Source organism: Malaclemys terrapin, chromosome 16, assembly GCF_027887155.1.
Source record: "Malaclemys terrapin pileata isolate rMalTer1 chromosome 16, rMalTer1.hap1, whole genome shotgun sequence".
NCBI lineage: Eukaryota > Metazoa > Chordata > Testudines > Emydidae > Malaclemys > Malaclemys terrapin.
Genome location: NC_071520.1, coordinates 28,893,900 through 28,920,081, shown reverse-complemented (window position 1 = coordinate 28,920,081; position 26,182 = coordinate 28,893,900). Strand labels below are relative to the sequence as shown.

The window sequence follows — 26,182 nt, the reverse complement described above, 5'->3', positions numbered from 1 at the left end:
GACACGAGTCGAGACTCTCTGAGAGCCTTTCATGGTCTTCTCCACCTGCTGCCATCCCACCACGAAACCTGGGCAGTCAATCCACCCAAACCCAGTCCTTCTGGCTGCAAACGCTATCCTCAGCGACACGTAATCTGACCCTCCTCCCAACTGAACAAACCATCCTGACTGATGCAAAGAGCCTCCACTCCAAATCCTCTTCCAGACAAAGGCATGAGATAGGTTATAGACCCTTGCCACGCCTGCCGGTTCCATGCAGTTCCCTACCACCTTGAGCTAGTTCCATGAAGAGAGGGCCAATATGAATGAGTCTGCAACCACCTACATATCTCTAACAGACCAATGAACAGTGACTGGCTGGTAACAGGGCTGGCTATCACTGAACTCATCATGATCTGAATCCATGGTGAAAGGCTCCAATCCCTCGGGCAATCTCATCTCTTCACTACGGCGGATTTATCGAGGACCCTTCCCCTTATTCTCAGGAAACGATCCAACTTTCATGACAATTTTAAGTTAAAGAAGCCTCTGGTACAGTAAAGGAGCCAATTCGAACTGAATGCCATTAGCTGTACTCTGAGAAAGCACCTAGAACATTACCCGGAAAAATACTCTTTGCTGCCTTGAATAAAAATGCACCAGTTGACATGCAAACGCTTCATGTTTGTACTGAGAGGTTATCCAGAAAACAAACAATGCATAGAACAGAGGATAAGGAATTAAACAGCAAAGAAAGTCTCATTGAGTTTGTGCTGCTGTTTCTTTGTCTCTTGCTCTACAAGGAGAGTATTGAGCCAGCCTGATTAAGGATTATTGCTTCCGGCCACCAGAGCCCCTCACTCAGCTACTCTGTGCTTTTCTCCAGCCAGCCTAGAAAGGGTGTCAATTGGAATGCCATGCTGGAGGAGGAAGACGTATCTCCCCGGGCTCTGAGCTGCTTGAGTGCACCCACTGGCATACACTTACATGTTTATTCATAGATTCATAGATTCTAGGACTGGAAGGGACCTCGAGAGGTCATCGAGTCCAGTCCCCTGCCCACATGGCAGGACCAAATACTGCCTAGACCATCCCTGATAGACATTTATCTAACCTACTCTTAAATATCTCCAGAGATGGAGATTCCACAACCTCCCTAGGCAATATATTCCAGTGTTTAACCACCCTGACAGTTAGGAACTTTTTCCTAATGTCCAACCTAGACCTCCCTTGCTGCAGTTTAAACCCATTGCTTCTTGTTCTATCCTTAGAGGCTAAGGTGAACAAGTTTTCTCCCTCCTCCTTATGACACCCTTTTAGATACCTGAAAACTGCTATCATGTCCCCTCTCAGTCTTCTCTTTTCCAAACTAAACAAATCCAATTCTTTCAGCCTTCCTTCATAGGTCATGTTCTCAAGACCTTTAATCATTCTTGTTGCTCTTCTCTGGACCCTCTCCAATTTCTCCACATCTTTCTTGAAATGCGGTGCCCAGAACTGGACACAATACTCCAGCTGAGGCCTAACCAGAGCAGAGTAGAGCGGAAGAATGACTTCTAGTATCTTGCTCACAACACACCTGTTAATACATCCCAGAATCAGGTTTGCTTTTTTGCAACCGCATCACACTGTTGACTCATAGTGACTCATAGTGTTAGACTGGCACTTTGTGTCTAATCTCCACCATTTCACGAAGGCAGGGTGAATCTTGGAAAGTCTCTGGCCTGATTTGCTTAAAGCCAGAGATGACCCGTGACTGTGAATAATGGGGGGAGGAGGGGCAGAGTGAGGGCAGCCGGCTTTAGCGGTGGTACTGAGCATGCTCAGTACAAGGCAAACAGCAAATCTGGGGGCGATGACATGACCCTGCATGCCTGCCCCCACGCATCACCGTCACTTGAAGCCCTGCTTCTCCCATGGGTACTCAACATACTTGGCTGAGTTCCTTTTTTTTCTCTCCCTTGTCATCCTCCATCACTTGCTGGCCACTTTTAACCCTCTCTCCGGCTCTTTGTTTATTAATATCTCTATCAGCAAAATGATGCTGTTGGGTTGCTGGGATTTTGAAAGCCCAAGTGACGTTGCCAGTTCTGTAAAGAGGCAAGAAACCTTTACCCCAGAAATAGGATTCAGAGTGCTGCTTGCGATAGGAATATCTGTCCTTAAACATGCCTTTAAAAATACTCTGGCACTGGGTTGTGGGCATGGGGCTAGATTAGAAATTGAACAGAAGCAATTGTCTCCTGGGAAAACATGCATCAGGCAACTCATGGTTGCCATGGACCTCTCTCCTCCTGTTTCTAGCTTTCTGGGTTGAACTCCTGCATGATGACAATCTAACCCAATAAGCGAATCCATTTGTACAGATCTTTGAAAGAACAATAACTCCTTTCAACTGAGGTTTCAGAAGCAAAGTGCATTTTGTAGTGTCCTGTATGAAAGGTCAGGGTGTTCTGCTGTCTGAGTGTTCTGTTTATTCTGATGCGTTTTTAGAACAAACATCTGCAGTGGTCATCCCTAAAAAATCAACATTTGCCCCCAGTGACCATAGTGTGGTAGCTTACATACCCCAGTATGAACATATATGTGGCAGAGAAAATGGCTCTGGTGTCTCAGATATTGTTTGTTATGAATTTCCACACACAAAAACCAACCAACCAGTTTCAAAGTTGAGCTGGGTGAAATTGTTTGACCAAAACTTTTTTCAACAAGAAACGCAGATTCGGTGCCACTGAACATTTTGTGAATTCATGTCAGTTTTGCTGAATTGTCTCAATCAGAATAAAAAAAACCCTACAAAAATAAATTCTGGAAACAGCATAACATTTCATTTCAATGTTTTCAAAATGAAACGTTCTGATTTTTCAATTTGAAGTGACTTTTTGTTTAGAGATTTCCTTTGTTTAGTTTAATACATTCAAAAACATCTTCACATGCTCAAATTTGATGCGAAACATTTCATTCAACTGTATATGAACTTTTCCCCAACTTTTTAATTTGCTGAAAAAAAATGTTTAATGCAATTTTGGTTTGACCCGAAGTGATTTTTTCCCCCTGTTTTTGAATTGCCAGTAAACCAGAAAATTATAGGGGCTGAACCTAACCGTTCTGGGAGTGTGGAAGACCTCCTGGCTTGAAGTGGTTTCCAGTTTGGTACAATAGCTCTCAGCTCAGCACCGCCACTATACCCATTGGTCCAGCACCCATGCAAAAAATCCATTATTCATACACTTTTACTTACAACTAAAGTGGCTGCTAGTTTAGATTAAGGAAAAACTCGGTGAGTGAATAAAAATAAACAAGAGAAACAGAGCGAGCACAGTGTATGTGCCTCATGGTAACAGGCTGCAGCAACTCTGAGAACAAAATGGCTGATGTTTTGGAAATATAAAGAAGCAGTACATAGAAACGAAGTCATCCCAGGTACATGGCTGCCTACGCCACACGACAGTGGGGTAACTGTTGATTAAAACTGACTTTATAATGGAAACCTGCTGTAGGTCTGTATCAACAATGGCTTTGCAGCGAAGAGTCTTACCTTCCCAGAGTATGCTGGCAGCAAAGCACAGCTTGGAGTACTCCACTCCCTTCTGGTCTCAGAGCAATGCCAGTGCCATGAACAATTTGTGAGTGTTCATTTGCATTTTTCTAATTCGATTTCTGCTGGCTTTCCTGTGGGACAGCCTGGCAAAAACCCCAAACCATTCCTCCCGGAGATCTTAGACACATCCAAGTATCACCGTAAATGATCATTCACCTGACTGGATAGCTTCTCTCTCTCCCTTTGACATTTAAGTACTTGCTAATGAGCCCCACAAGTCTAGGGTTTAAAGATGAAGGGAGGCTGAATACAATGAATACGAAATTACAGGCAAGATTCAGAAAAGCCTTAAAAAGTCAGAAAGAGATCAAAAACCCATTTCTGACTCATTAAAGAAACACTCTGCATTCACAGATGCCTCTGCCTTTCTGTCTCTCTCTTCTTTCCCTCTCCTTTGGCTGTTTTACAGTTCATCCTCCTGTCCAAATCACTTAATAAGGTTACACCCCTTCCATTCACAACCCTGGCTCCGTTTATGCAAAGTGGGTCGTTATTATCTCAAAGGGAGGTTATGGGTTTTCCAGGCAGCAAAAGTGATCTGCTGAAGTCACCTTGCACTTAGAACATGCACCGGTGAATTACTTTCCTGAAATGGGGAAATTTCCCTCAAGGAACAGTCAGTATTTTGGACAAAGTCTGGTGTTTAGAGCAGCAGTGAACTGGAAGGCAGGACTCCTGGGTTTCAAGTCCAGCATCTGCCACAGATTTACTGTTCAACCTTGGTTAAGTCACTAGGTGTAAAATTGCCACCATCACTGATCACCAGGAGATAGCTACACCCACCTAGGAAATGTGAGTTTCAAGTTGATAGCATCCCTTTAACAGCCGGTTAACACCCAACAAACAATATAAGACCAAACCGAGCAGCCATTGCACCTCCAGAACCTTCACGCTGGTTTCTGATCATCTGTTTCTACTGCCGCCTTTTAAGGCACAACCCAAGCTCGACTGTACCTGCCCAGCACAGATGTAGGTAGGAAGCTGGGATTTAACCCCAAACCATCACACCTTTTTTTCTGGGCTCAGCATGACCTTCCTCTAGGGAAGTCACTGCGATGCAGGAGTATCACAAAGGGGTCCCCTCCAGAGGGCACCAAAGGACCTACCCTACACGGTGACACCCCTGAAAACAAGCAAGACATATACATTTACTGAACTACATTATTAGATAGTTGGGCCAAAGACAGCAGATGCATTCCTTTAGATGTCAAGTGACTAGCTAATTATAAGACAGGCAGGGCCTCTAATCCAGATCTGAGGCCGCTATCAGTCAACCTGTGGAACTCCTTGCTACAGGATGTTGTGAAGACTATAACAGGTTCAAAAAAGAACTAGATAAATTCATGGAGGGTAGGTCCATCAATGGCTATTAGCTAGGATGGGCAGGGATGTGTCCCTAGCCTGTTTGCCAGAAGCTGGGAATGGGCGACAGGGGATGGATCACTTGGTCTACACTGGGGGCGGGGGGAGGGATCGATCTAAGATACGCAACTTCAGCTACGAGACTAGCGTAGCTGAAGTTGACGTAACTTAGATCGACTTAGAATCACTTACTTCGCGTCCTCGCGGCGCGGGATCAATGGCTGCCGCTCCCCCGTCAACTCTGCTTCTGCCTCTCGCCGTGGTGGAGTTCCGGAGTCAACGGCAGAGCGATCGGGGATCGATTTATTGCATCTACACTAGACACGATAAATCGATCCCCGATAGATCGATCACTACCCGCCAATCCGGTGGGTACCCTTGGTGATTACCTCTTCTGTTTATTCCCTCTGGGGCCCCTGGCATTGGCCACGGTCGAAAGACAGGATACTGGGTTAGATGGTCCTTTGGTCTGACCCAGTATGGCCATTCTTATGTTCCTACGTTCTTATATAAAACCTACCACATCGGGAAATCCCTGTAATAACTAGTCCTCGTCAACAAAAACATGGGAGAACGAATCCTTTGTGATATTAAAAAATGGACATCCCTTGAGTAATTAAATACATTTCTGCTCCATTAGAGATGGTCGGCGGGGAAAGAGGGCATTGATCAGCAAGCTGTTACAGGCTACCTGGGCCCAGAGGTACGCTCAATGAATTGAAAGGGTCTAACTTCCCGTGGACCAATCAGCTGGTTCTTTTCGTGACCATTGGCTACTCTCATAATCAGCTAATTCCATACTGTGTCTGGATTCCTGTGCGGCACCCAGGTGTACAAAGCTTGTATTACACATGGAATCAGAATGCAAGTCTCAAATAGTTTCAATGCAGTGTCACTTGCAAATTGCAAATTCTGCCCTTCCTATTGATGGTTATTATGGTAGGTGCCTCCGAGCCCCAGTCAAAGCATCAGGGTCCCATTGTGCCAAACAAATAAAGAAGGCAGGCCCTGCCCCAGAGAGAAGTATCAGGCAGGACACAACAGATGGATCAAGCAGTCAGAGGTGGGGAGACTGAAAGACTAGATACCTTTACTGACTAGTAGAGCAAACAATCAGTGTGCCCACCAGGTTATGATTTAGCACAGGCCACCTGCACCGCTGAGTGATGGGGCGAGGAACTGCACCTTAACAGGGCATAGAAATCTCCCTCAGAGCCTGTGCTTCCAATTGTTCCTGGGGGCTCAGCTACCTCGGTGGCTGGCACAGTAGAGAAGACAGAGCGCATCACCAATGTCCCGATAGCACATGGGTCTCTCGTAGGAATCTCGCCACCACTCGCGCCTGCTTCCCAGATGAGTGCATCCTGCGACCTCCTTGTCTGCTCTGGCACATGATCTCCCAGCTGGCTGGAGAAGCCAGACACTGCTTGGTAGTGGGCTGAGATTCCAGCAAAATTTTCCAGCCAGCTGAACCTGGCCTCCCTCCTCCTCACGGAGACGACCTGGCTTTTGACCGCTCTCCTGAATCGGCCACGTCTCTCCAGAGCCACCTCCAGCCTTTGCTCTTTCATGAGCATTTCTTTTTCCTGAGAATCTAAACCACCCTCTGGAGTGAGCTCATCGGACTGAAGTTCTTTGCAGTGGAGGTGACCAGAATTTCGCATCCCTCTGGAAGCTCATCGACCAACCTCATTAGTCAAGTGGCTGATGCATGGCCACTCAGTTAATACTTCCTTTCCAAGCATGGTAGGCCTTCTCCATGGGAGACTGCTGACGTGAAGGACTCTTAAAGGACACTGAGAACATTCTGCCAGAGACAGATTCCTGTCCGTTGTCAAAGGCAGGAGGGTGAAGTGGGGAGCCAAGCCCTTTAATTCATTTCACCAAGGAGACACTTACTGCAGAAGAAAACTTCATACTTCCATAGCCCCTTTCATCTCATTACGGCACTTCTGGTACCTCCTAGAGGGCCCAGTTGAGATCCCAATGTGCTAGGTCCTCTCCATACCCTTAGAGCGAGAGAGTCTTTGTCCCAAAGGACTTTCAATCTAAACAGACAGACAAAGGAAGTGCAGTCACCCCCACGTTATGGGTGGGGCACTGAAACACACACACATTAAGCAACTTGTCCAAGGTCACACAGGGAGTCTGTGGCAGAGTCAGGGACTAAACCTAGATCACTTGAATCCTAGGTTTTCTCTTAACCAAAAGAACGTCCTTTCTCTCTGCTGCATCCTTACAGCACTTTATAGCCCTGTGAATGAGGGGAACACCCCACCTGGAAGATAGGTAGAATTATCCCCATTGTGAGGGGGGGAAACAAAGGCAAAGAAAAGTTACAAAGCCACATTTTCACTGAAGGGTTCAGTCTATCAGTGTTTCCTTCGCCATTTCAGACCACAGACAGGGATCAATTCCTACACATTCTCTTCCATCTACTTCCCCTCCCCCACAAACCCCTCAGATTCTGTGCGCCCGGAGAGCATTTTCTGTGTCCTATTATGATAACGATCTGCTGTCGCCTAATGGCTGTGAAGCTAGATTTGCTAATGGCATTTGAATGAGTCATTTTGAGCTACGACAAAACAAGGGCAAAAGCAATTTGCCGGAATGAGCTTCGTTCCTTCTGCGTGAGGCTTTCCAGTGAAACTCACATTGCTGCATTTTGCTGGTTGCTTATGACACAAAACAGGAGCGAAAGCCCAGGAGCAAAGTCTGTCTCTATTTTTATCCTCCCCTGGGATACCCACCGCGTTGTGCCTGGGGACAGTGGGACAAGAAGCACTTCAGTTTCCGTCTCTTCTCCTGGACCTGCCTTGACCCTTTGTCAGGGAAACAGGTGATCCTTGTTCATCCGAATGTCACCCTTTGCGTGTGGGGAGCTTGTTGCCTGAGGAGCAAAGAGATTTCCAGGGCTCCCCCCCCTCCCCCCCCGGCAGCCAACTGACAGTCCATGTCTCATGTGGTTCTCCCAGTCCATGTTATAAATGCTCAGGAGTTGATCAGGGACTAATGTAAATGCCATCACCCCTGCAGTAGAAGAGACGCTATATTTGCTCTCCAAGGCTGATGGAGCAAAGGCCAACAGGGATGCCAAGAGAAAGCTGTTGATTCAGAATGGAGACCAGAGGGGGTCTCCAGTTGGTGAAGATGGCAACGTTTTCACAGAGAATCACTCTCCTAACGGGGCTGGAGCAGCAGGTGACCTTCTCATCAGAGCAACCTGCTGAATTGGATACTCAGAGCCGGAGACCAGGTGGATTCACTGTCCGGGCATCCCAACATCTTTGGCCAGCACAGTCCAGCTCTGATTGTTACAGGCTGGCGGTCTTTGAGAAAGTTCGCCTCTACAGCTCTAAGTTCCCAAAAGATTCAGGTTTGCTGGACAGACAGACATTCAAGCTGGTTCTTATATTATTCAAATGGATGCTCCACTCTCTAATAGAAATAATAATGCAGAAAAGGCAGGAGAGTTCAGCTAACAGTTCTGTTTTGTAATAGGGAAAAAACAGACAATGTCACCATATTATCATATGATGATTAAATACTTTCCCTTCTACCAGTGACTAAAGACGATATTCAGCAGCAGCTCCTGAAATTAAACATTCCCCGGGCATCCAATAGTTTTAACAGAGACTGCCAAGGAACTGTTTGAATCATCAGTGTTGTTTCGATAGGTCTTAGAACGCCGGGGAAGTTCCAGAAGTCTGGAAGAAAGCTAACGTTGTGCCAATATTTAAAACGGGTAGACAGGATGACCTGGGTAATTATAGGCCTATCAGCCTGACATAGATCCCAGGCGAACTAATGGAATGGCTGATATGGGACTGACTAAAAAGAATTAAAGGAGAGTACTGTAATTAATGACCATCAACATGCGTTTATGGAAAATAGACCTTGTCAAACTAACTTGATATCTGTTCTGATGAGATTACACATTTGGCTCTAAGGGTGTTGATGGAATACACTTCGGCCTTGTCTACACTAATGAGTTGTGTCGGCAAAAGTTATGCCACTTTAATTAAAGCGCTTTAATTAAAACCGCTGTTGCATGTCCACACTAGCTCCTTGTGTCGGCAGGGTGCATCCACACTAACAGCTCTTGCATGGACACAGACAGCAGTGCATTGTGGTAGCTGTCCCACTGGGCAACTGGCCGCAGGGTGCTTTGGGAAGGGTTTGCAATGCCTCATGGGGCAGGTATAGCGTCACATGATGCAGGTTTCTCCTCCCATCCTTCCAGGGGCATCCAAGTAGATTGTCAGCCGATTTGCAACTGAAATGGGGGTGGGGGGAGAGTGGTGTGTCTGGGGCGGGGGAGACAGCAGGCTGACTGATCTATCCTGAGGCAGGGTGAGGGGGACACCCACCCCCACATCAGCCCCTGGCTCTCCTTGGCACACTGGTCTCTCCTGAAGCAGCCCGCTCTGCCTGCTTATGGTTCTGTGATTGGTTCTGTGATTCCCTCCGAGTTCTCCCACAGCCGCCTCATCTGCGGGGAGCAGCATCCAGAGCGGCTCTGGGAGCTCTCCGTGCTGAGGACTGTCAACGCAGCGCAGCAGTCTCTCCTCCGCCTCCCTGCAGCCACAGTCTGCCTGCCGCTGTGCTCCCGGGCAGGGCACAACAGGAGCCTTCCATGATTTGCTCTTTGTTCCCCAAAGGGAGCAGCGCACTCAGCTGTCAGATACTTCCCGGAACTCGGAAAGGGGAGGGGCGCATGGCTGCAGGGCAGCAGAGATCAAACCAGTGAGCAGAGCGGTCACGGCAGGCATTGTGGGATACCGGGGGAAGCCAGTTCTGTCGACAAAACAAACAGCAGAGACAGCACTGACGCTCTGTTGCTTTAACTTTGCTGCAAAAAGCTTTATGCCTCTTGTGGTGGTGGTTTTATTTTGTCGGCAAAAGTAGCTTTGTAGTGTGTGCACCTCCCCTGTTCGTAGTGTAGCGCAGACAAGGCCTCAGACTTCTGTAAGGCGTTTGACTTGCTACCATGTGACATTTTCATTAAGAAACCAGAACGGGCCAAAATAAACATGACACACCTCCAATGGATTCAAAACTGGATGACTGATAGGCCTCAAAGAGTAACTCTAAATGGGGGATGACTTTGTTGCCCGTGGGGTCCTGCAGGAATCAGGAATGATCATTCTGAGTTACCTTACCGAGAGGGCTTAGGAGTCTTAATTCAGTAGTACTTGAAAACGATCTGAGATCACCAGATGGAAAGTGCTATAGGACACTTCTGTGCTGTAACCGCTGTCTATCATACAGACCAATATCATTTCATTGTTTCCATCTGCTCCACTGTCCGTCTGTTTCCATCTGTTGTCTCTTGTCTCACACTCAGATTGGAAGCTCTTTGCAGCAGGAACTGGCTTTCTGTGCTGTGTTTGTACAGGGCCTACCGCAATGGGGGCCTGGCCGATGCCTGGGGCCGCTAGGTACCACAGTAGCACAAATAGTCAATAGTATAGACAACTTGTAGGGCCACCTCAAATAATAAGTAGTAACATCAAAGTGGAATCCATTATCTATTATTATCTGTTGCTAAACCAGTCTGACTTGCAGGCGCAAGTCATTTGAGATCTGTATGCTCCATGCTGCTCACATTCCAGCCAGGCACTGTCTGCCCCAAACAAGAACGATTATGCCTCTGTTTTCAATCCGAGAAATCAAATCATTTGGCATATTTACCAAGCAATCACTCAGGAAGGCTTTGGTCTGCCTGGCAGGAATGAACTAATTAGCCAGGCTCACTGCATAGCTGGTGCTGGCTTCATTATGAAAGTCCTGTAAGTATGCAATGCGATTCAGACAGTCCATTTCACAGCTCTTTTGTAATACTGCAAATAATCCTGACATCTGCAACTCAGCATTAAGGTTAATGAGGTCTGACAGGTCCATGCTGACACACCTTTCACTGTAAATTAATAACACAGCTTCTCTGAGAGAACGTCAGCTCCCCAAGACTCTCTCTCTCTCCCCACTCTTCTGTTTCTGGCAAACGCTAATGCCAACTCACTGCAAGGGAAAGGCCCTTTGATTATAAGAAGTGTCCTATAGGTTTGTAACATCTTTAACGTTTCAGGACAGCTGCTGAGGGGGATGCGCCGATGCTGCAGTTTTAATGGAGAGCATTTCACCACTTACAACGGAAGACACAAACGAGCACAAGGTTGCTGCGGACTTTGCTTTGGACAACAACAGTGGGATGCACCGAAACAAGCAAAGTGCACATCACTGGGCAATGCAGGCATTCCCCCACGTTTTCACTGGGCGGACCACATTTCGACACTCAGATTGTCTCATAGACACTTTCCCTCTCATCCACCGCCCCATAACATCCCTGTGACAACCGCGTGCCTGTCAACCTGAAAACATCACAGTAGGGAAACAGTGAATGGATTTTGAGTTTCTTTTAATGCAGGTTAGCCGCTGGGAGCCAGCACCATGTGACCAGCTGGTTCTCCGAGTGCTCTGCTGTCCATAGTTCCACACTTTGAGAACCTCTGTTGTGAATCGAATGGGCTGCTCCCTTGGGCAAGTGACTTGGCCTTTTTTGATCTCAGCCAGGCCAGGCAGAGAGCTGGGGAAAAATCAGGCCCTGCCTGGAAACACAATGAGAGGCAACAGAGTGCCAGGGAGTGGGCACTGGAGTGGCGTTCAGGAGACCTACATTCTGTTCCCACCTCTGCTGCTGACCTGAGCAAGTCTCTCACCATTTGGCTGTCTTGCCTAAGGTGCATTAGAGATCATTCTGCACTTGTTCTGAGGCCAGGGCCCTTGCCTCCTCTCATAGACCAAAAGCGACCACCAGATCATCTCAGCTGACCTCCGATCACAGCCCACCAACACCGCCCTCCCAACACCTGCACACTAAAGCCAACACCCAAAATGAGATGAAAGTTTTACCGCTCTTCAGATTTCTGCTTCTACAACTGCCCCATGGTACTTGATATTAATATGGAATCTTGTTTTCCTGTAGTTCAAACCCCAGGGCTTCCCTGTGCCCAGATCTACATGTTAACCATGTACTGCCTTGTATCTTTGTAAAGGTTCCTTTCAAGAAAAAAAATCTGGCATATAGTTCATCACAGAAAGCACACGGCATCGAGTTTTCTTCTTTTCGTTATTTGTTGCTAAATTATGCCAGTGAAGTCAATCCATCCTTATTAAAATGATTATGGCAAGACCCCAGTTGGAGTAATTTGACGGCTGCTGCACACTTTACCATCACAACGACACCGTTCTTGGCAGCTTCCGCCAAAGAGTGTCAGAAAAAAGGCTTAGAATGGGGGGTAATTACAGTATTATTCAACTTAACTGGAAGCCAAAAGGAGTCCCTTTAAGAGAGAGCAGGAGAGAGCATGTGTTCAAAGGAGAGCGGAATGAAAGTCCACTCATTCTGGAGCCCATGTATATTCTTCATCTCCTAGAGGAACAGCAAGTGCCCACGTTCAGTTCTGATGCCCACCCACAGCTCCGCAGGCATAATTTCTGCAGGACAAATGGAACAACATGACATTCCTAATTCAAAGGTCTCTCCCTCCTTGCGGGATGAAGAAGAATTAAAGGGCCTGTGTCCAGATTTTGACTTCAGGCCAGGTTAAATCCTGAGTAACTTCCCTCAAGTTACTCCAGATACACATCAGTGTATCTGAGCTCAGAATCTAGGACCAGCAATGAGAGCCCCTCCTTATCTTTCCTTGTGAAGAATGACAAGAGCCGGTAAGAGCAGGGCTCCCCAGTGACAAACCACTCAATCCATCACCCTTTCCAGACTCCTGAATGGCAGAAGATAATAATAACACTTTGCTCTTCTATAGTGCTTGTCCTCTGTGGATCTCCAAGCACTTTACAAAGGAAGGTGAATATCTTTAACTCCAGTTTACTGATGGAGAGCAGAAAAATTAAGAGATTTGCCTCAGGTCAGCAGCATGAACAGAACCCAGGTCCCCTGATTCCCAGTCTAGTGCACTATGCACTGGACTAGAAGATTAACTGGGGCTTTAGGAAAGCCAGTAAGTGGGGGTTCCAGGGCTCATCAAACCCTCCCCACATCTCCTCTTTTATGGCTCAAAGTTGCCCAGCACTCGTACGAGGAACGTGGGAGGAGGCGAAGCTTGGAAAAGAGAAAGAGGCCAGGCAAAGTTGATGCGAAGAATATAAAGTTCCCCTTTCTTTATAGCAGAAGGACACAGAATGGCTGCTTGAAGTGGCCCTACATTTACCGTATAGTGCACCACAGGACCTAGAGGGTGTGAGTCTAAAGCCAAGCTATTGTCCGGTCATAGTTCACTCTTACTGCAGGAGACGGCTTCCCCTGTCTCAGAGAGGGGGTGTGGGCAGTATGGGGGTTGTCCCTAACACTGGAGCCTAAGTCTGGCCACCTTGAGGGCACAATGTGTGCCACGCCTCTTGGTACAAGCGTTCCCCCAAATAAACCCCAGCAATTTCTCTGGAAACAATCCCAGTTAAGAGAGCAGCCCAGCCCCTCTGTGCCTGGGATGCCCCTTCCGGAGCATCTCTCCTCATTGAACTCCTCCCTGCAACCAGAAGCAAGAGGTGCTGGAGCTCTTGCCAGAGAGCTCATAGTCATCCACAGCTGGGGAAGTCCGGATAGTTCAGAGACACCTCTGAACATTGCAGGAAAGCATCAGAGCCCAGCCAAAGCCAAGCTCTCAGACTTGTGAGGTACATTGGCTCCCCAGCCGGGGTCTCACTATTCACTTTGGGCTACAGGCATCAGCATGAATTGAGCATGAGAAGAGGAGAGCGCAGTGTTCCCAGCTGCTGTGATCACCAGGGATGAAATGCACCCTCCAGGTAAACCCACGGAGTGCATTTCACCCAAAGAGGTGGGCACGAAGCTCTGGGAAATGCAAATGCTTCCAGACAGGCATTTTCCCTGTTTCCATGTTGTACCTGCCCATCCATTTTCATTAACTTCCGTTTCCGACAGCGGCGCAGTTATTACTTACATCTCCTGGCGGACTCCTGGGCCAGCTCCAGCCGGTAAATGGAGAGACGGTTCACACCTCCGCAGATGTTGCTCTTCTCTCCCTTGCACTCCATGTTACATTCAGACTCGCTCACATTTAAGGCCTGGATTTTGTGTCCACAGTAACATTCTGCACCGAACTCCAACCCGGCGTACAAGTAACCCCTGGAGGTAGAAACCACAGTCAGAGCAGCATCCCTTACACAGTGAAACAACAGAGCCTGGCCCAGGTAAACCTACTGGAAGTCAGTAGAGCTACTGGGGATCTGACCCCCTGAGTTCTTGCACCTGCCAGAGGGGACGGTTCAAAACCCTAATGAGATCAGTGGTGGGCGAGCAGTTCAAGGCGCTGGGAATGTCAGTGTTCCCCAGTGCGGGACGTGTTTAATCTGGAAAGGGTTGAGGTTCCTCAGAGCCCGCCGCACGAGACAGATATGGTGGAAAGTCTCTCCTGCATAAATTCTCCCCTCCGCTCCACACAGTGGGTTGCAACTCTGGTCCCTGGCTCTTGCTATCGGCCGAATCCTGAGTGGTGCTGACCTCTCCTGCTCACATTAGCAGGTCTCAAGATTTGGCCCTGTGTGTGCAGATTTCCCACGACTATCTGCAGCAGCCCTGGTTATGCACAGAGAGTTTCACGTGCAAGATCTGCAAGGGGAATTTTGCTCAATAGCTGGTGGATTTTCCTTCCAAGTACTCTTGGGCTCTTCCCCAACACAGACCACAGGGGGAAGAGAAATGTGCCCATCACAGGCACATCCCATTCCCGGTGGCCCTGGGGAGCGCACTGCCCTGGCAGGTCAATGCTTGTCAAATCAAGAGGAGCTGCACTCAAAATAGGTGATGCAAAAACAGTTGCACATTTTGGAAACCTCTATGAAGGCCAGTTTGACTTTCCTAAGCCTGGTCCTAACCTCTCTGATTTCAATGCGCTTTGGATCAGGCTCTCAATGGTGAACAACAGGTGCTGGGGAGAACACCCTGGATAATCTCTACCAGGAAGCCCCAAGTCACATCTGTTAACTCAGGCATCCAGATTGCACCAGGTGAGCCATTTAAACTGACCAGTGCACTATTTATCCAGTATTTAGCGAAGCCAGGCATGATTCTGATCTCACTTCAACAGGTGCAAATCAGGAGTAATTCCTTTAAGGAAACAGAGTTACACCAGCGTCAACTGGGGGTGAGATCAGAATCAGCCCCGTTGAATCAGAAGCAGGCCAGCCTGGAATCCATTGCTTGGCTGTTGCGTCAGTTAAGCTGGTACACTGATTAAGATACTGATAAGAACATAAGAATGGCCACGCTGGGTCAGACCAATGTTCCATCTAGCCCAGTGTCCTGTCTTCCAACAGTGGCTAATGCCAGGTGCCCCAGAGGGAATGAACAGAACAGGGTAATTATCGAGTGATCCATCCCCTGTCGTCCAATCCCGGTTTGTGGCATTACCTGGATTCTGCTGCATTTAGAATTCTCCATAACAATTCAGCCACTCTAGAGTCAATCTAAATTGCTCCAAGTACTGGGCACAATGGGAGATCAGCTTGCCGCGAGCCATTTCAGGGTTCTGGTTGCCACAGCAGTCATGTTACAGCTAAAGTTCTCTGAACAAGAGTGTGTTTGATTTTTTTGGATGTGTGTGTCCATTGCTGATGATTTACTAGACACCAGCTGGAAGGAGCATCACTTTAAAAGAAAAAGTGCTTAGTGCATCTTATAGATCATAAAGCAAGAGACAGCAACATTACTTACAGGCCAAAAGGACATTATATGTGTTGCGGGTGAAATAACAAGACTTTCCAGGGCCTCAGAGTCAGAAAGCTCCGCTAGTTGATACCGATTGGGTTTGAAAAGAAGAGATTGCAACATTATCTGAACCAGGAGTGGGCTTGAAAAGTGAACATAGAGATGAACCCCCTTTGCCTTTAGAGACAAGGGTCAGAGCTTGCCATGGAAAATCGACTAGCACGAGGGGTGACACGGGCAGATGCCAGTCATGCAGCAATTCTGCTGAGTCAGAGAGCTGCTGGGCAAACTCTCAGATTATTTTATTATTATCATTAGTTGTTGAATAGCAGGGCTGAGCTCAATGCTAGAGAAGATCCCCGCACCTGGGACTTTACAATCCAAATAATCTTGTGGTGTACTATGTGGCAACTCAGTCAAGATACACACTTTCACTTATCCAGTCACGTTGGTTCTTAGCAGTCAGCCAGCAGCTACACATGTGCAATATCGCATGCACACGAACCTGCAGCTGCATTTGTCATCTGCAAACACCTGTGCGTGTACCAACGCTGCATGCATCTTTTCAATTGTCTAACGGCTGCCCGGGGGTAAACCTTCGCATTTGCACCCACGAACCCAATAGGAGGCAATGTTCCTTTCTAAGGTGCAGATGCTAACACTTGTGGACTCCCAGGCTGTGTAAAGGGCACACAGAGGCATTGGATGTTTTAGCAGGTGTTTGCCCCTGCAAAGGGCAGGCACAAGTCTGTGCCCATCCAGCCGGGTACTTGCACAACAGGCAGTGAGCTAGAGGTCCAGCTACAGTAGGGTTACCATACGTCCGGATTTTCCCGGACATGTCCGGCTTTTGGGGGCTCAAATCCCCGTCCGGGGGGAAATTCCCCAAAAGCCGGGCATGTCCGGGAAAATCGGGAGGGAGGGCTGGGCCGGGGTCACGGGGCCGGGCGCGCAGTGCCGGGCCGGGAGCCGGGCCGGGGCCGCGGGGTCGGGCCGCCGAGGGGGTGTGCTGGGCCGCGGGGCCGGGAGCCGGGGGGTCGGGCCGGGAGCCGGGCCGCCGGGGGGGTGCGCTGGGCCGCGGGGCCGGGCCGGGAGCCGGGCCGGGGCCGCGGGGCCGGGCCACCGGGGGGGTGCGCTGGGCCGCAGGGCCGGGGGGGTCCGCGGGGCCGGGAGCCGGGGGGTCGGGCCGGGAGCCGGGCCGCTGGGGGGTGCGCTGGGCCACGGGGCTGGGAGCCGGGCCGCCGGGGGGGTGCGCTGGGCAGCGGGGTCGGGCCGCCGGGGGGGTGCGCTGGGCCGCGGGGCCGGGAGGTCGGGCCGGGAGCCGGGCCGCCGGGGGGGGGGGGTGCGTTGGGCCGCGGGGCCGGGAGCCGGGGGGTCGGGCTGGGAGCCGGGCCGCCGGGGGGGTGCGCTGGGCCGCCGGGGCCGGGAGCCGGGGGGTGTGCTGGGCCGCCGGGGGCCGGCCGGCAGTGCTGGGCGGGCCGGGGGTGGTCGGCCAGGGCCGGCACCCCAGGGCCCGAGCCGACCCAGGCTGGAGCCGCCGGGGGGGCCAGCCTGGGCCGCACCTCCTCCCCCCACCCCCCCCCTTACCTGCCCAGGCTTCCCGCGAATTAAATGTTCGCGGGAAGCAGGGGAGGGGGCGGAGACTTTGGGGAGGGGGCGGAGTTGGGGAGGGGCTGGGGGCGGGGCCAGGGCCCCGTGGAGTGTCCTCCTTTTGGAGGCACAAAATATGGTAACCCTAAGCTACAGCTTTATCCCTGCATGTCCAATATAGTTTGGACCAATGGGTGATCATTCAGTTCATATTCTGTCTCCCGCCCTGCTGATGTGGCCGTTGCAAGGAAAGATTGCAGGGAGGAGCCGGGGATCAGCGAGCAGGACTCCACTTGCTGTATCAATGGCTGCACTAATGGAAAAGCTCAAGAATGTCACAGACATATGTAGGCTCCGTGTGCTGGGCTTTGGCCTCTCGACTTTACAGAAGACACAGGAGTGAGAATGTCTGCTATGGAGCCTAGAGGAGGGATTATCTGGCAATACACAGGCCCTCTTCAGTGCATTTCAAAGGCCCAGCAATGGAGGAGCTGGTGCGTGGAACGCTGAGTGGCTGGTGGAATGTTTAGAAGCAGCAAATTGTTTCCAAATGCCTTTCCTCGCTCTGTGTTAATGCATCCCTCCAGCTTTACATTCAGACAGGCACCTAGACAGCGCTTAGCTTAAAGTTCCGGTCAAAGGCATCACGGAAGGCGCCCCCGTGTCTGCTGATACTCGGATGTGAGCGATTAGGGTTCAATCCCCCCTCTTCCCCATTATAGACTCCCTGGGTGACCTTGAATAAGGTCAGATTTGTAAAGCAATGCAAGCGTTTAAAGATGAAGATAGGTCCCTAGTGGGATTTTAATAACTGGTTTCAATGGGCATTAGGTGCCTACTCTCTGTATCTTTAGATGCTCCAATTCCTTTAAAAATCTGGCACTTAAGATCTCTGGGCCTCAGCTGACGTCTGAAAAATGGGGCTAATGACACTTCCTTACCTCATCAGGGTGCTGGGAGGGTAAATATGTGTGAGATGCCAGATATTATGGTAATCGAGGCAACAGAATCACATTATATATCTGGGACGATGCTCGGGGCGGAAGAGCTTTTCCAGGCCACATATGTAATAAAAGGTTTCAGACGTTCATTCACCTGGAGATCACTGTATTTTCCCCACCCTCTCCCCAAAACAAAAAGGGATTCAGGGGTGAGCAGCAATTACTGCTATTCAAAAGCCACACCGAGCAGCCTGGAAAGATGCCGGCTGTCTCATGTGAAACCACGGCACTAGCCTGTGTCTTGTGACTTGCAGCTTGGCCCATGGTGCAGTCGTTGCACTAAAGGTGTATTCTCCAGGCCTGGAGATTGGGTCCCGGTTGGTTCTCGTGCTGTGTAAAGGGGAACCCTGTGCAGAGGGCCAACGTGCGGCCTGTACAGCACTATACCCTGGGCTGAGGGCGTATGTGGCATTGAAGTGCTTGCTGCACAGGGTGAATTTCATCCAAAGCAAATGGGCCTAAAACCAGGGTAGTTTGGGGAGGCTGGAAAATCTGGTCAGTGGGTTTTGGTTTTGTCAGTGGGTGGAGCTCAGCGAAAGGGCCTCAGGCTCCCCTCTAATCAGGACAGCATTTTCATCCCAAATTAGAAACATCAACTGCCCTGGTCTTTTCCTGGTGAGAAAAATAGGATCTTTTAAAACATCCCAGGGGGCGGGAGGGGGGGTTAAGGATGAGGGTGGGGGAGAGACAGAAGGAAAATGGCCAAGAAACTGGAGTGCTTGAGCCGACAAGAGAGAGACGCTGCTGATGTGCTGAAATTAATGAAGACGCTGTGTTCATTTACCACCCTACCGTTCGGCACAGTTGTCCTGGCAACGGAACACTGTCATCTTTTTGTAGTCGAAGAAGGACACGCCACGCAGCGCCCGTCGGCGAGTGTTGTCCACGTAGCAACCAATGTATTTTGCTGGGGAAAAGAAAGAGAAGAAGAATTCGGCTTGTTACGAGACTCCCAATGTCTCCCTCTCTCTCCGAATCCGAGCCTCTGGCTAAATATTATTTTTCACCTCTTCAACATGAGTTAGTTCAGCTGGCCTAGAAATGCAAGTCAAGGGGAGGGAGAGGGGGAGCAGGAATCCATCAGCGAAGCACCCCCGTAGGTGCAAGAAATGAATACACAGGCAAATAAAGCAGGTTCTCGAGAAGGAAGGGAAACAAAATGAGTTTTTCAGAACCCTGGAAGGCCAAATGCTTAACTCATTCACTTGTTTAACTCCAGTCGCTGCACGTCCGCAAAGGAACCATCACTAAAGAAACAGCCCCTAGTTCAGTGGGAGGTTCTGCTTGCCTCAGCAGCATTGGGCTTGGGGAAGGGGCTAAGAGGGTTGAATTTGGGGAGGTAATTTGCAATGTTGGGAAGCTGAGAATGCAGCAGCTAGAAACACAATCCAGACGGGGCCTGGTTCATGGCTGCGTTACTCTGGTTCCCGGCCGGCAGAACGCCATGGCCATTCGAGCCCTCCCAGCTGTGCAATCAGAATTTCTAAGCTGGGTTCTGGAGACAAACCTCCGTGCACAACCCAGAATCCTGCTACTTGCTGTGCGTCCTGGCTCCATCCAGGGATGGGCCCAGGGGGCTAAACATCCCAAGCCCAGTGCTGGTTCTCTCGATGCCATCCCACCCTGGACATCCCCACAACCATTGCCACATGCAAAGTCCTCTCCGCGGGCCTGATCCAGAGCCCTGGAATTCAGTGGAAAGATTTGCTTTGCCTTCAGTGGGCTTGGGATCAGGTCCTGTATCATCATGTTGTGACTAGAGGCCAGACTGGGGCAGAATAACTCCCAAGACTGTCCAGTGTGCATAGGGAGTGCACCCTTGCTCCCCGCTCCACAGACGTGGCCAAGCTGCACCCACCAAACCTTCTCCTTGCCTCTATGAGGGCAGGAAACATGACTGGGGCTTAGGGTTGCCAGCTGTCCGGTTTTTGATTGGAAAGTCCAATCGAAAGGGAACCTATACAGTGTCCAGTCAGATGTACTGACCGGACACCAAAAGTCTGGTTACCGCGGGTGGGTGCGCACTGGGTCATCAACTCGTACCAGCCCCTGCTCAACTGGGACGGCCCCCTGCCTGCATCTCGTGGGTAGGCAGGCTGTGTGTCAGGGGCTGCAGCTCCCATCCCAGCCCCGGAGCAGAGGGAGGCCAACTGGCGAGGGGAGGGAGGTGGAGAGGATCGAGCGACGAGGAAGGGTGAGAGGGGAGAGCAGCGAGTGACGGGGAGGAATGGAGAGAAGTGAGCAGGGGTGTGGCCTTGGGGAAGAGGCAAATCAGGGGCAGGGCTTCGGGAAGAGGCGGGACTGGGGGAGGTTCTGGCGCTCCTGCTGTAGTGTCCGGTTTTCAGAAATTAGAAAGTTGGCAACCCTACTGGAGCTGCTCCTTATAAGTGGAGGATGTAGGAAGACTCCTTATCCCTCCCCCTACACACACACACACACACACAAGACACACACACAAACCACGGACCAGGCGCAGTGCAACCCTAAATGGTTACCTGCTGTTTGTTTCAATAGAGATGATTCCACTGCTAATGGGGTGACGGGCACTACACGAGATGGGTAGCACAGAGAACTGCAGGCGTTGCCATTTCACAGCCATTGGCTTCTCTTTCTGAACGGACTTTTCTTCCCTTTGAGGTTTTGGGGACAAGTTCCCCTTTCCGTCTGCAGAATCCCAGCCCTGTGCACGGTCATTAGCATCTCGGCTGCTTTCTCTGCCGTTGTTCAGCGCTGGGTTTTCCCCTCTCATTCTCTTTCAGGGATCAGCTTCTGGGGGGGGGAGGGAGGCAAAGGGCAATTGACTGGCAGGCTCTGCTGCTTGGCTGCTGTGATTTGCGCTGCTCAGGATTGCCAAGAAATGAGATGTCTTCACACACTGCCTGACATGAGCCGCGTAGCTCTGTCCATCTTTTCCCTTGTTCGGAAGTTCTCCTCGCTGTCCTCTCCTCTTCCCTGCTCCTATCAGGTCAGGAATTACCTTGCTCACAGAGTTTAATGACAGAACATTGCCTGGCTCCAAATCACTCAGCGGGTTTTCCTTCCTCTGATTATGTAGCTCAGTGCTTTGCCAGCCAGCCGAAGGTGCACCCTGCAGGCAAAGGGAAAGGGGTCTACCTCCAAGACGCACCACGGAAATAGGTGAGGGTGTGATAATAGTAGGCCTCATTCCACCACCCCCCTCAAGTGTGCTCATGTAAACCAGGAGTAGCTCCATTATCGTCCATGGAAGTACTAGTGTACGTGAGAGGAGAATCAGGCTACGGCCTGTGTCCCAGGATGAACCACAGAAACAGGGCCAGTGGCAGGTGGATGCAACGCCTGGGATGTGTAGCTCCCGATGCAGAACAGAAATAGGCAGGGGACATGAACACAGCGTGGGCAGTCCCAGCTGAGCTACACTTGGTGCAAGAACAGAGAGGCAGCAAAGGCAACTTCCTACATTGTGGCACCTCCCTCTGTCCTTGGCCTGGCCCCCAGCATAAGTTAGATCAGCCTCAAGGCTGCTCTAAATTACACTCAACTTCAACAGCCCCTATTCTATTCTATTCTATTCTATTCTATTCTATTCTATATCTAAGCTTGGAAGGATTCGATTTTTATTGGTCAATGTCAGTCAATGCTGATTTTACCAAGCACACGCAAACCGATGCAAAATATCTCCATTGATAATCGTCGACATTTACAGAGAGGCAAAGTAAAAAAAAAAATGCTGCTTGAGAACTTAGAGTTTGATTTAAGGACTTTTACTTGGTATATTTTGACAGGGGGATGTTGACAATTTGTGTTTTAATTCTTCTACAGCTTTAACTTTTTCAATTTCCATGTCTGTTGTCATTAAATAATTATTGTCTGACCCACCCCCAATTTCCCGTGAAAATTTAAATAGATCAAAATTGTAGGTGCAACTGTTAATATTTAAATGGATAAAAAAGCCTTACAAATAAACATCAATATTATACTTTGAAATTATATTTAAAAAATGGAATCTATAGAGGTTCTTGTCCTGCATTCACCTCTGTAGTGTCTGAGAGCCGGCCAGTAGAAAACACCTTGCAGCAGCTGAGACTAGCCAAAGCAGAGAAGTGCTCCAGCGATAGCCCCTTGGGCAGAGGGTAAAGAGGAGGACAATGTCAGGCTGGCTATGTAAATTGAACACAACCTGAGCAAGCCCTATGTTCAGGTATTTCCCAGTGGAAAGCCCCTTTGGATTAATGCTGCCGGAATAGTGTGAAGGGGCCAAAGGGCTACACACAATTGAGCTTTGGTTCCTTATTTCAGGCACAACGTGAGGATGGGTGTGAAGACGGGACCTGTATCCCAAGGTTCGGCCTGGGGCACATAGCCAGGTGCTGTCTCTTCCTTGTGGGTTCGCAGATCATGCCACAGCTATACAGATAGAGCAGGACACTTTCCAGTATTTGCATTCTCTCTCCTCTGTTTCCCCCTATTTTCACCCATTTCTATGGGCAAGCCTGTGGCTACGGGATTCAATTCTGGCTCTGAACAGTAAGTGTGAATTTTGGAGAGTCTAGGGCAAGCCCTTTGCCTGAAGAGGGCACTTCCAGTAGCTGCAGGCACAAGCTAATTGTGGGTGTTTCGGCTCACCTCATCTTTACTGCTCCCCGCTCTTTACTCTCTCTAGCAGCCTGATAGCACTATCTATCAGGGGACGAATTCTCTTTTTACCTATCAGCTAACAATATCCCAGGTCATTCAGAGCAAAGGCTCCTTGTATTTGCAGAGTGAACAGTTGTTTCAGGGCTAATTCAGACAAACCATAAGCTATATAGTATATAATTAGCACAGTCCTTTCAAGGACTTGCCTTACATTAAAAAAAAAAATACAGCAGCCAAGGCCAGGAAGATGGCTCAATCCATCATGTTTAGCACCAGTCAGTTGATTCTCCGCATCCCAGAGTGAGGCAGAATACCTAGCACTTCAAGTGAGAGAGCCGAGACAACCCGGCAGAGATGCTTAGGAAATTAGTGCCAGCAGGCACGGCGAATACTTGGAATCAGATGGTGAGGCTGGGGCGGGTCCCCCACCTACTGTGCACAAGTCCCATCAGCACCACAGAGCTACAGCAGATAAATCACAGAGTGCAGGTGTAACCCTCTGGTGAGCATGTGTCAAAGGACCCCCACCGTGCCGCTCGGCAGAAGAAATGCATCGTTACAGCCCCAATGGCTGCAACAAGCCTGGCTTTTTTAGCTCAGGCTTTTAGCACTGGAGGTCGCCAGTTCAATTCCTGGCCTGTCAGCTAAGATGGCAGCCGTCACACATGCTTGGGCAAAGACGTCTTTGGAAACAAAGTCATCAGCGCTAACAATGAAAGACACCCCTCCACCTCCCCCCACTGATGGCAGCAGGCTTGGGATTAAACCCAGGTTTTACCCCATCAAAGTCAACAGAAGTCTTTGCCTCAGCAAGGACTGAGTAAAAACCCACTCAGGTCTTCGGGATTTGGCCCTGCCTGTTGGTTTCAAATGCTGCGCTGTGCAACTTAAATCTTGCACCTACAAAAAGATCCGTCCATTGGTTTTCGATTTGCATGTAAAAACTACATGATTTCCCTGATGGAAAAGCAGCAATTCTTAAAATTACAGTAAAGTCATCATATTTTTTCATAAGTTTACGCATAAACCACGGCTAACTTTAGAACGGAAGTCTCACCAGTAGAAAAAATGCTCTTACCAGAAGGGCTTGGAAGAAGAAAAACGGGACAAGAGGATAGAATGGTGGTGAATCAAATGAATTTTAAAATACTGAAGAAAGGTCAGATTCTGAACAAGGATATAAATCAGCACTGGCCTATTGACGTTCGTGCAGCTGTGCTGAGCTACATCAACCGAGAATCTGGCCCAGCTTTCCACATCAAGGGCTGAGCTGGCAATACATTGCGAGGAGAAACTGAGGCGCCTCTCGGTCTTTGCTTTTTATTTTTATTGGTGCAGTTGATTGTCACCAGATCTGCTGGCTCAGCCTCTCGAGGAGGACGTTGTGCGCTGGGCAAAAGGGTGAAATTAACCTGGTTGCTGGGTGACGTTTCCTATAAGGGGGCATTTGCTTCCTAGTCTTTTTTACCTTGAGTTAACTGATTGCCGCTTAGCTCAGGGCCGTTTGCGCCTTGGTAGAAGCAGCTGTGGACACTCTCCAGACGTTTGTTCCAGGATACAAACGTGTGTGTTTTACACGAGGCTTGGGGAGGGAACAGGGAAAGGCAACGTGCTTGGCGCTCCATCTTGCACGCCGCAGAGAATCACAGAGATGCTCGAGGGCCTAATGCACAAGGAAGGAAGCCCACTCCGTCTTTCACTCTGCAACATGGAGCTCTTCAGAAACAGGGCCTGGAGCCCAGGAGTTTCTAAAGTGTAAGGAAGTCAGGCCCGGAATTCTGTTAGGTGGGGCTTTCTGTTCTCATGCATCCCTACAACAATCTCTAGACGACCAGATATATCCTGAAGTGTGAGGTCTGATTCCCCCTAGCCTAGCATGCACAAGGACAAATGCTAGCAATGGACATAAAGTTACCTAGGCCTTCTTAAAATACAGCCACAGCATTTGTCTCTGACCTCCTGTGGCCGGAGATGTATTTGCTTTTCTTTGTTCTAAAGGCAAGAAGTGGCTTGGGCAGGTGGAGAAGCTGGTGGCAGCTGGACCAGGCAGATAGGAAAGGTCAGAATTATTGGACAATGCAAAAGGAAGTGGGAGACACACAGGGCCAGGGAGAGAGAAAGGAGAGCAGGAGCAAATCTGCAGTAGGCCGAGTAATCTCTGTGCTAGCAGCAACATGCACATCCTGTTCTCGCTGCATCATGCAGTGACAATCCAGGGCTTATGATGCTCTTAAAGGAATGTCAGGTTGGTCAAGCCCAACAAAGGAAATTTGCTCCCGGCTACAAGCCATTGTTCGTGAGCAAATATTTCCCCCCTCCAAGACTTTAATTAAATGTTTACATTGGTTTTAAGTTATGATGAGCAGAAAAGCATTAGATACTTTATGTATCTTGTGCATCATCCTGCAAACCCGGATTCATATGAAGAACTTTACTCATGAATGAAGCCAATAGGCTACTCATCTGAGTAAAGTTATGCAGGACTGGGGCCTGGATGATATTGTACAAAGGCAACATGTTCCAGCTGGGCAGGGCACTATCCCTAGTGTGAACAAGGGGACAAGTTTCCAAAGGGATGTTATTCCAACCTCTCATTCTACAGCCAGGGGTTTTGTTCACAATTATTTTTTACAGCCAACTCTGCACATGGAATCCTGTGTGCAGGTGTATTTAGTTAAGTCACTGTAGGCGTAATTAAAGGAAGACAGTTTCTGTACCAGGCACAGGACACCTTTTATGAAAAGCTACGTGGCACACAGCACATTTGTGAAGGTGGCTGTGTATTGTCACATCTATCCTTACAAACACGGGCATGCTTCAGTGGAAGTGGAGGGGCATTTGATCAAGCCCACAGGCTTGCAGCATGTAATCAAGAAGTCCGAGTTACTCTTCCATCTGTGTAAAGGTTGGTACTTCCAGCTCAGGATTTATATGGGTCATGAATCATGCATTGTGGGCACCATTACACTTGCCTGCACACCTCATAGATTCCAAATAATGAGGCTGCCGAAGGTCTGGGTGTCTCTCTCGGGGTTGCATATCTGCTGCATTAATCACCAAAGAGAAGCCCACGACGTAGCTTTATGTAGCACCGTGGAAAGGGAGGGAGGAAAGAGAGCATGAGCTAGTGGCCGTCACAAACACGGGGGAGCTCTGGATTCCACAGGGAAGGTGGGTAGAGTATGACAATCCGGCCATTAAGTGGGTTGCCAGCTGCCATATCCTTTAGGAAATAAAGCTGGATTCTGCAAAGGGGCCTAAAGGCATGAGATGCCCAACTCCTCT

The 26,182-nt window shown here is 49.4% G+C and overlaps 1 protein-coding gene across 3 annotated transcripts in view; it reads right to left on the bottom strand.

Annotated features, from left to right (window-relative positions):
• Window positions 1–26,182, bottom strand: part of WSCD2 (WSC domain containing 2) — a 138,393-nt gene that overhangs the window by 37,477 nt on the left and 74,734 nt on the right. For all 3 annotated transcript variants that reach the window (XM_054006898.1, XM_054006899.1, XM_054006900.1), the window contains exons 3-4: window positions 19,073–19,187; window positions 13,924–14,108 (exon numbers count right to left, since the gene is read on the bottom strand). In XM_054006898.1, the coding sequence (XP_053862873.1) occupies window positions 13,924–14,108; window positions 19,073–19,187 (300 nt within the window). The remainder of the gene's footprint in view (window positions 1–13,923; window positions 14,109–19,072; window positions 19,188–26,182) is intronic.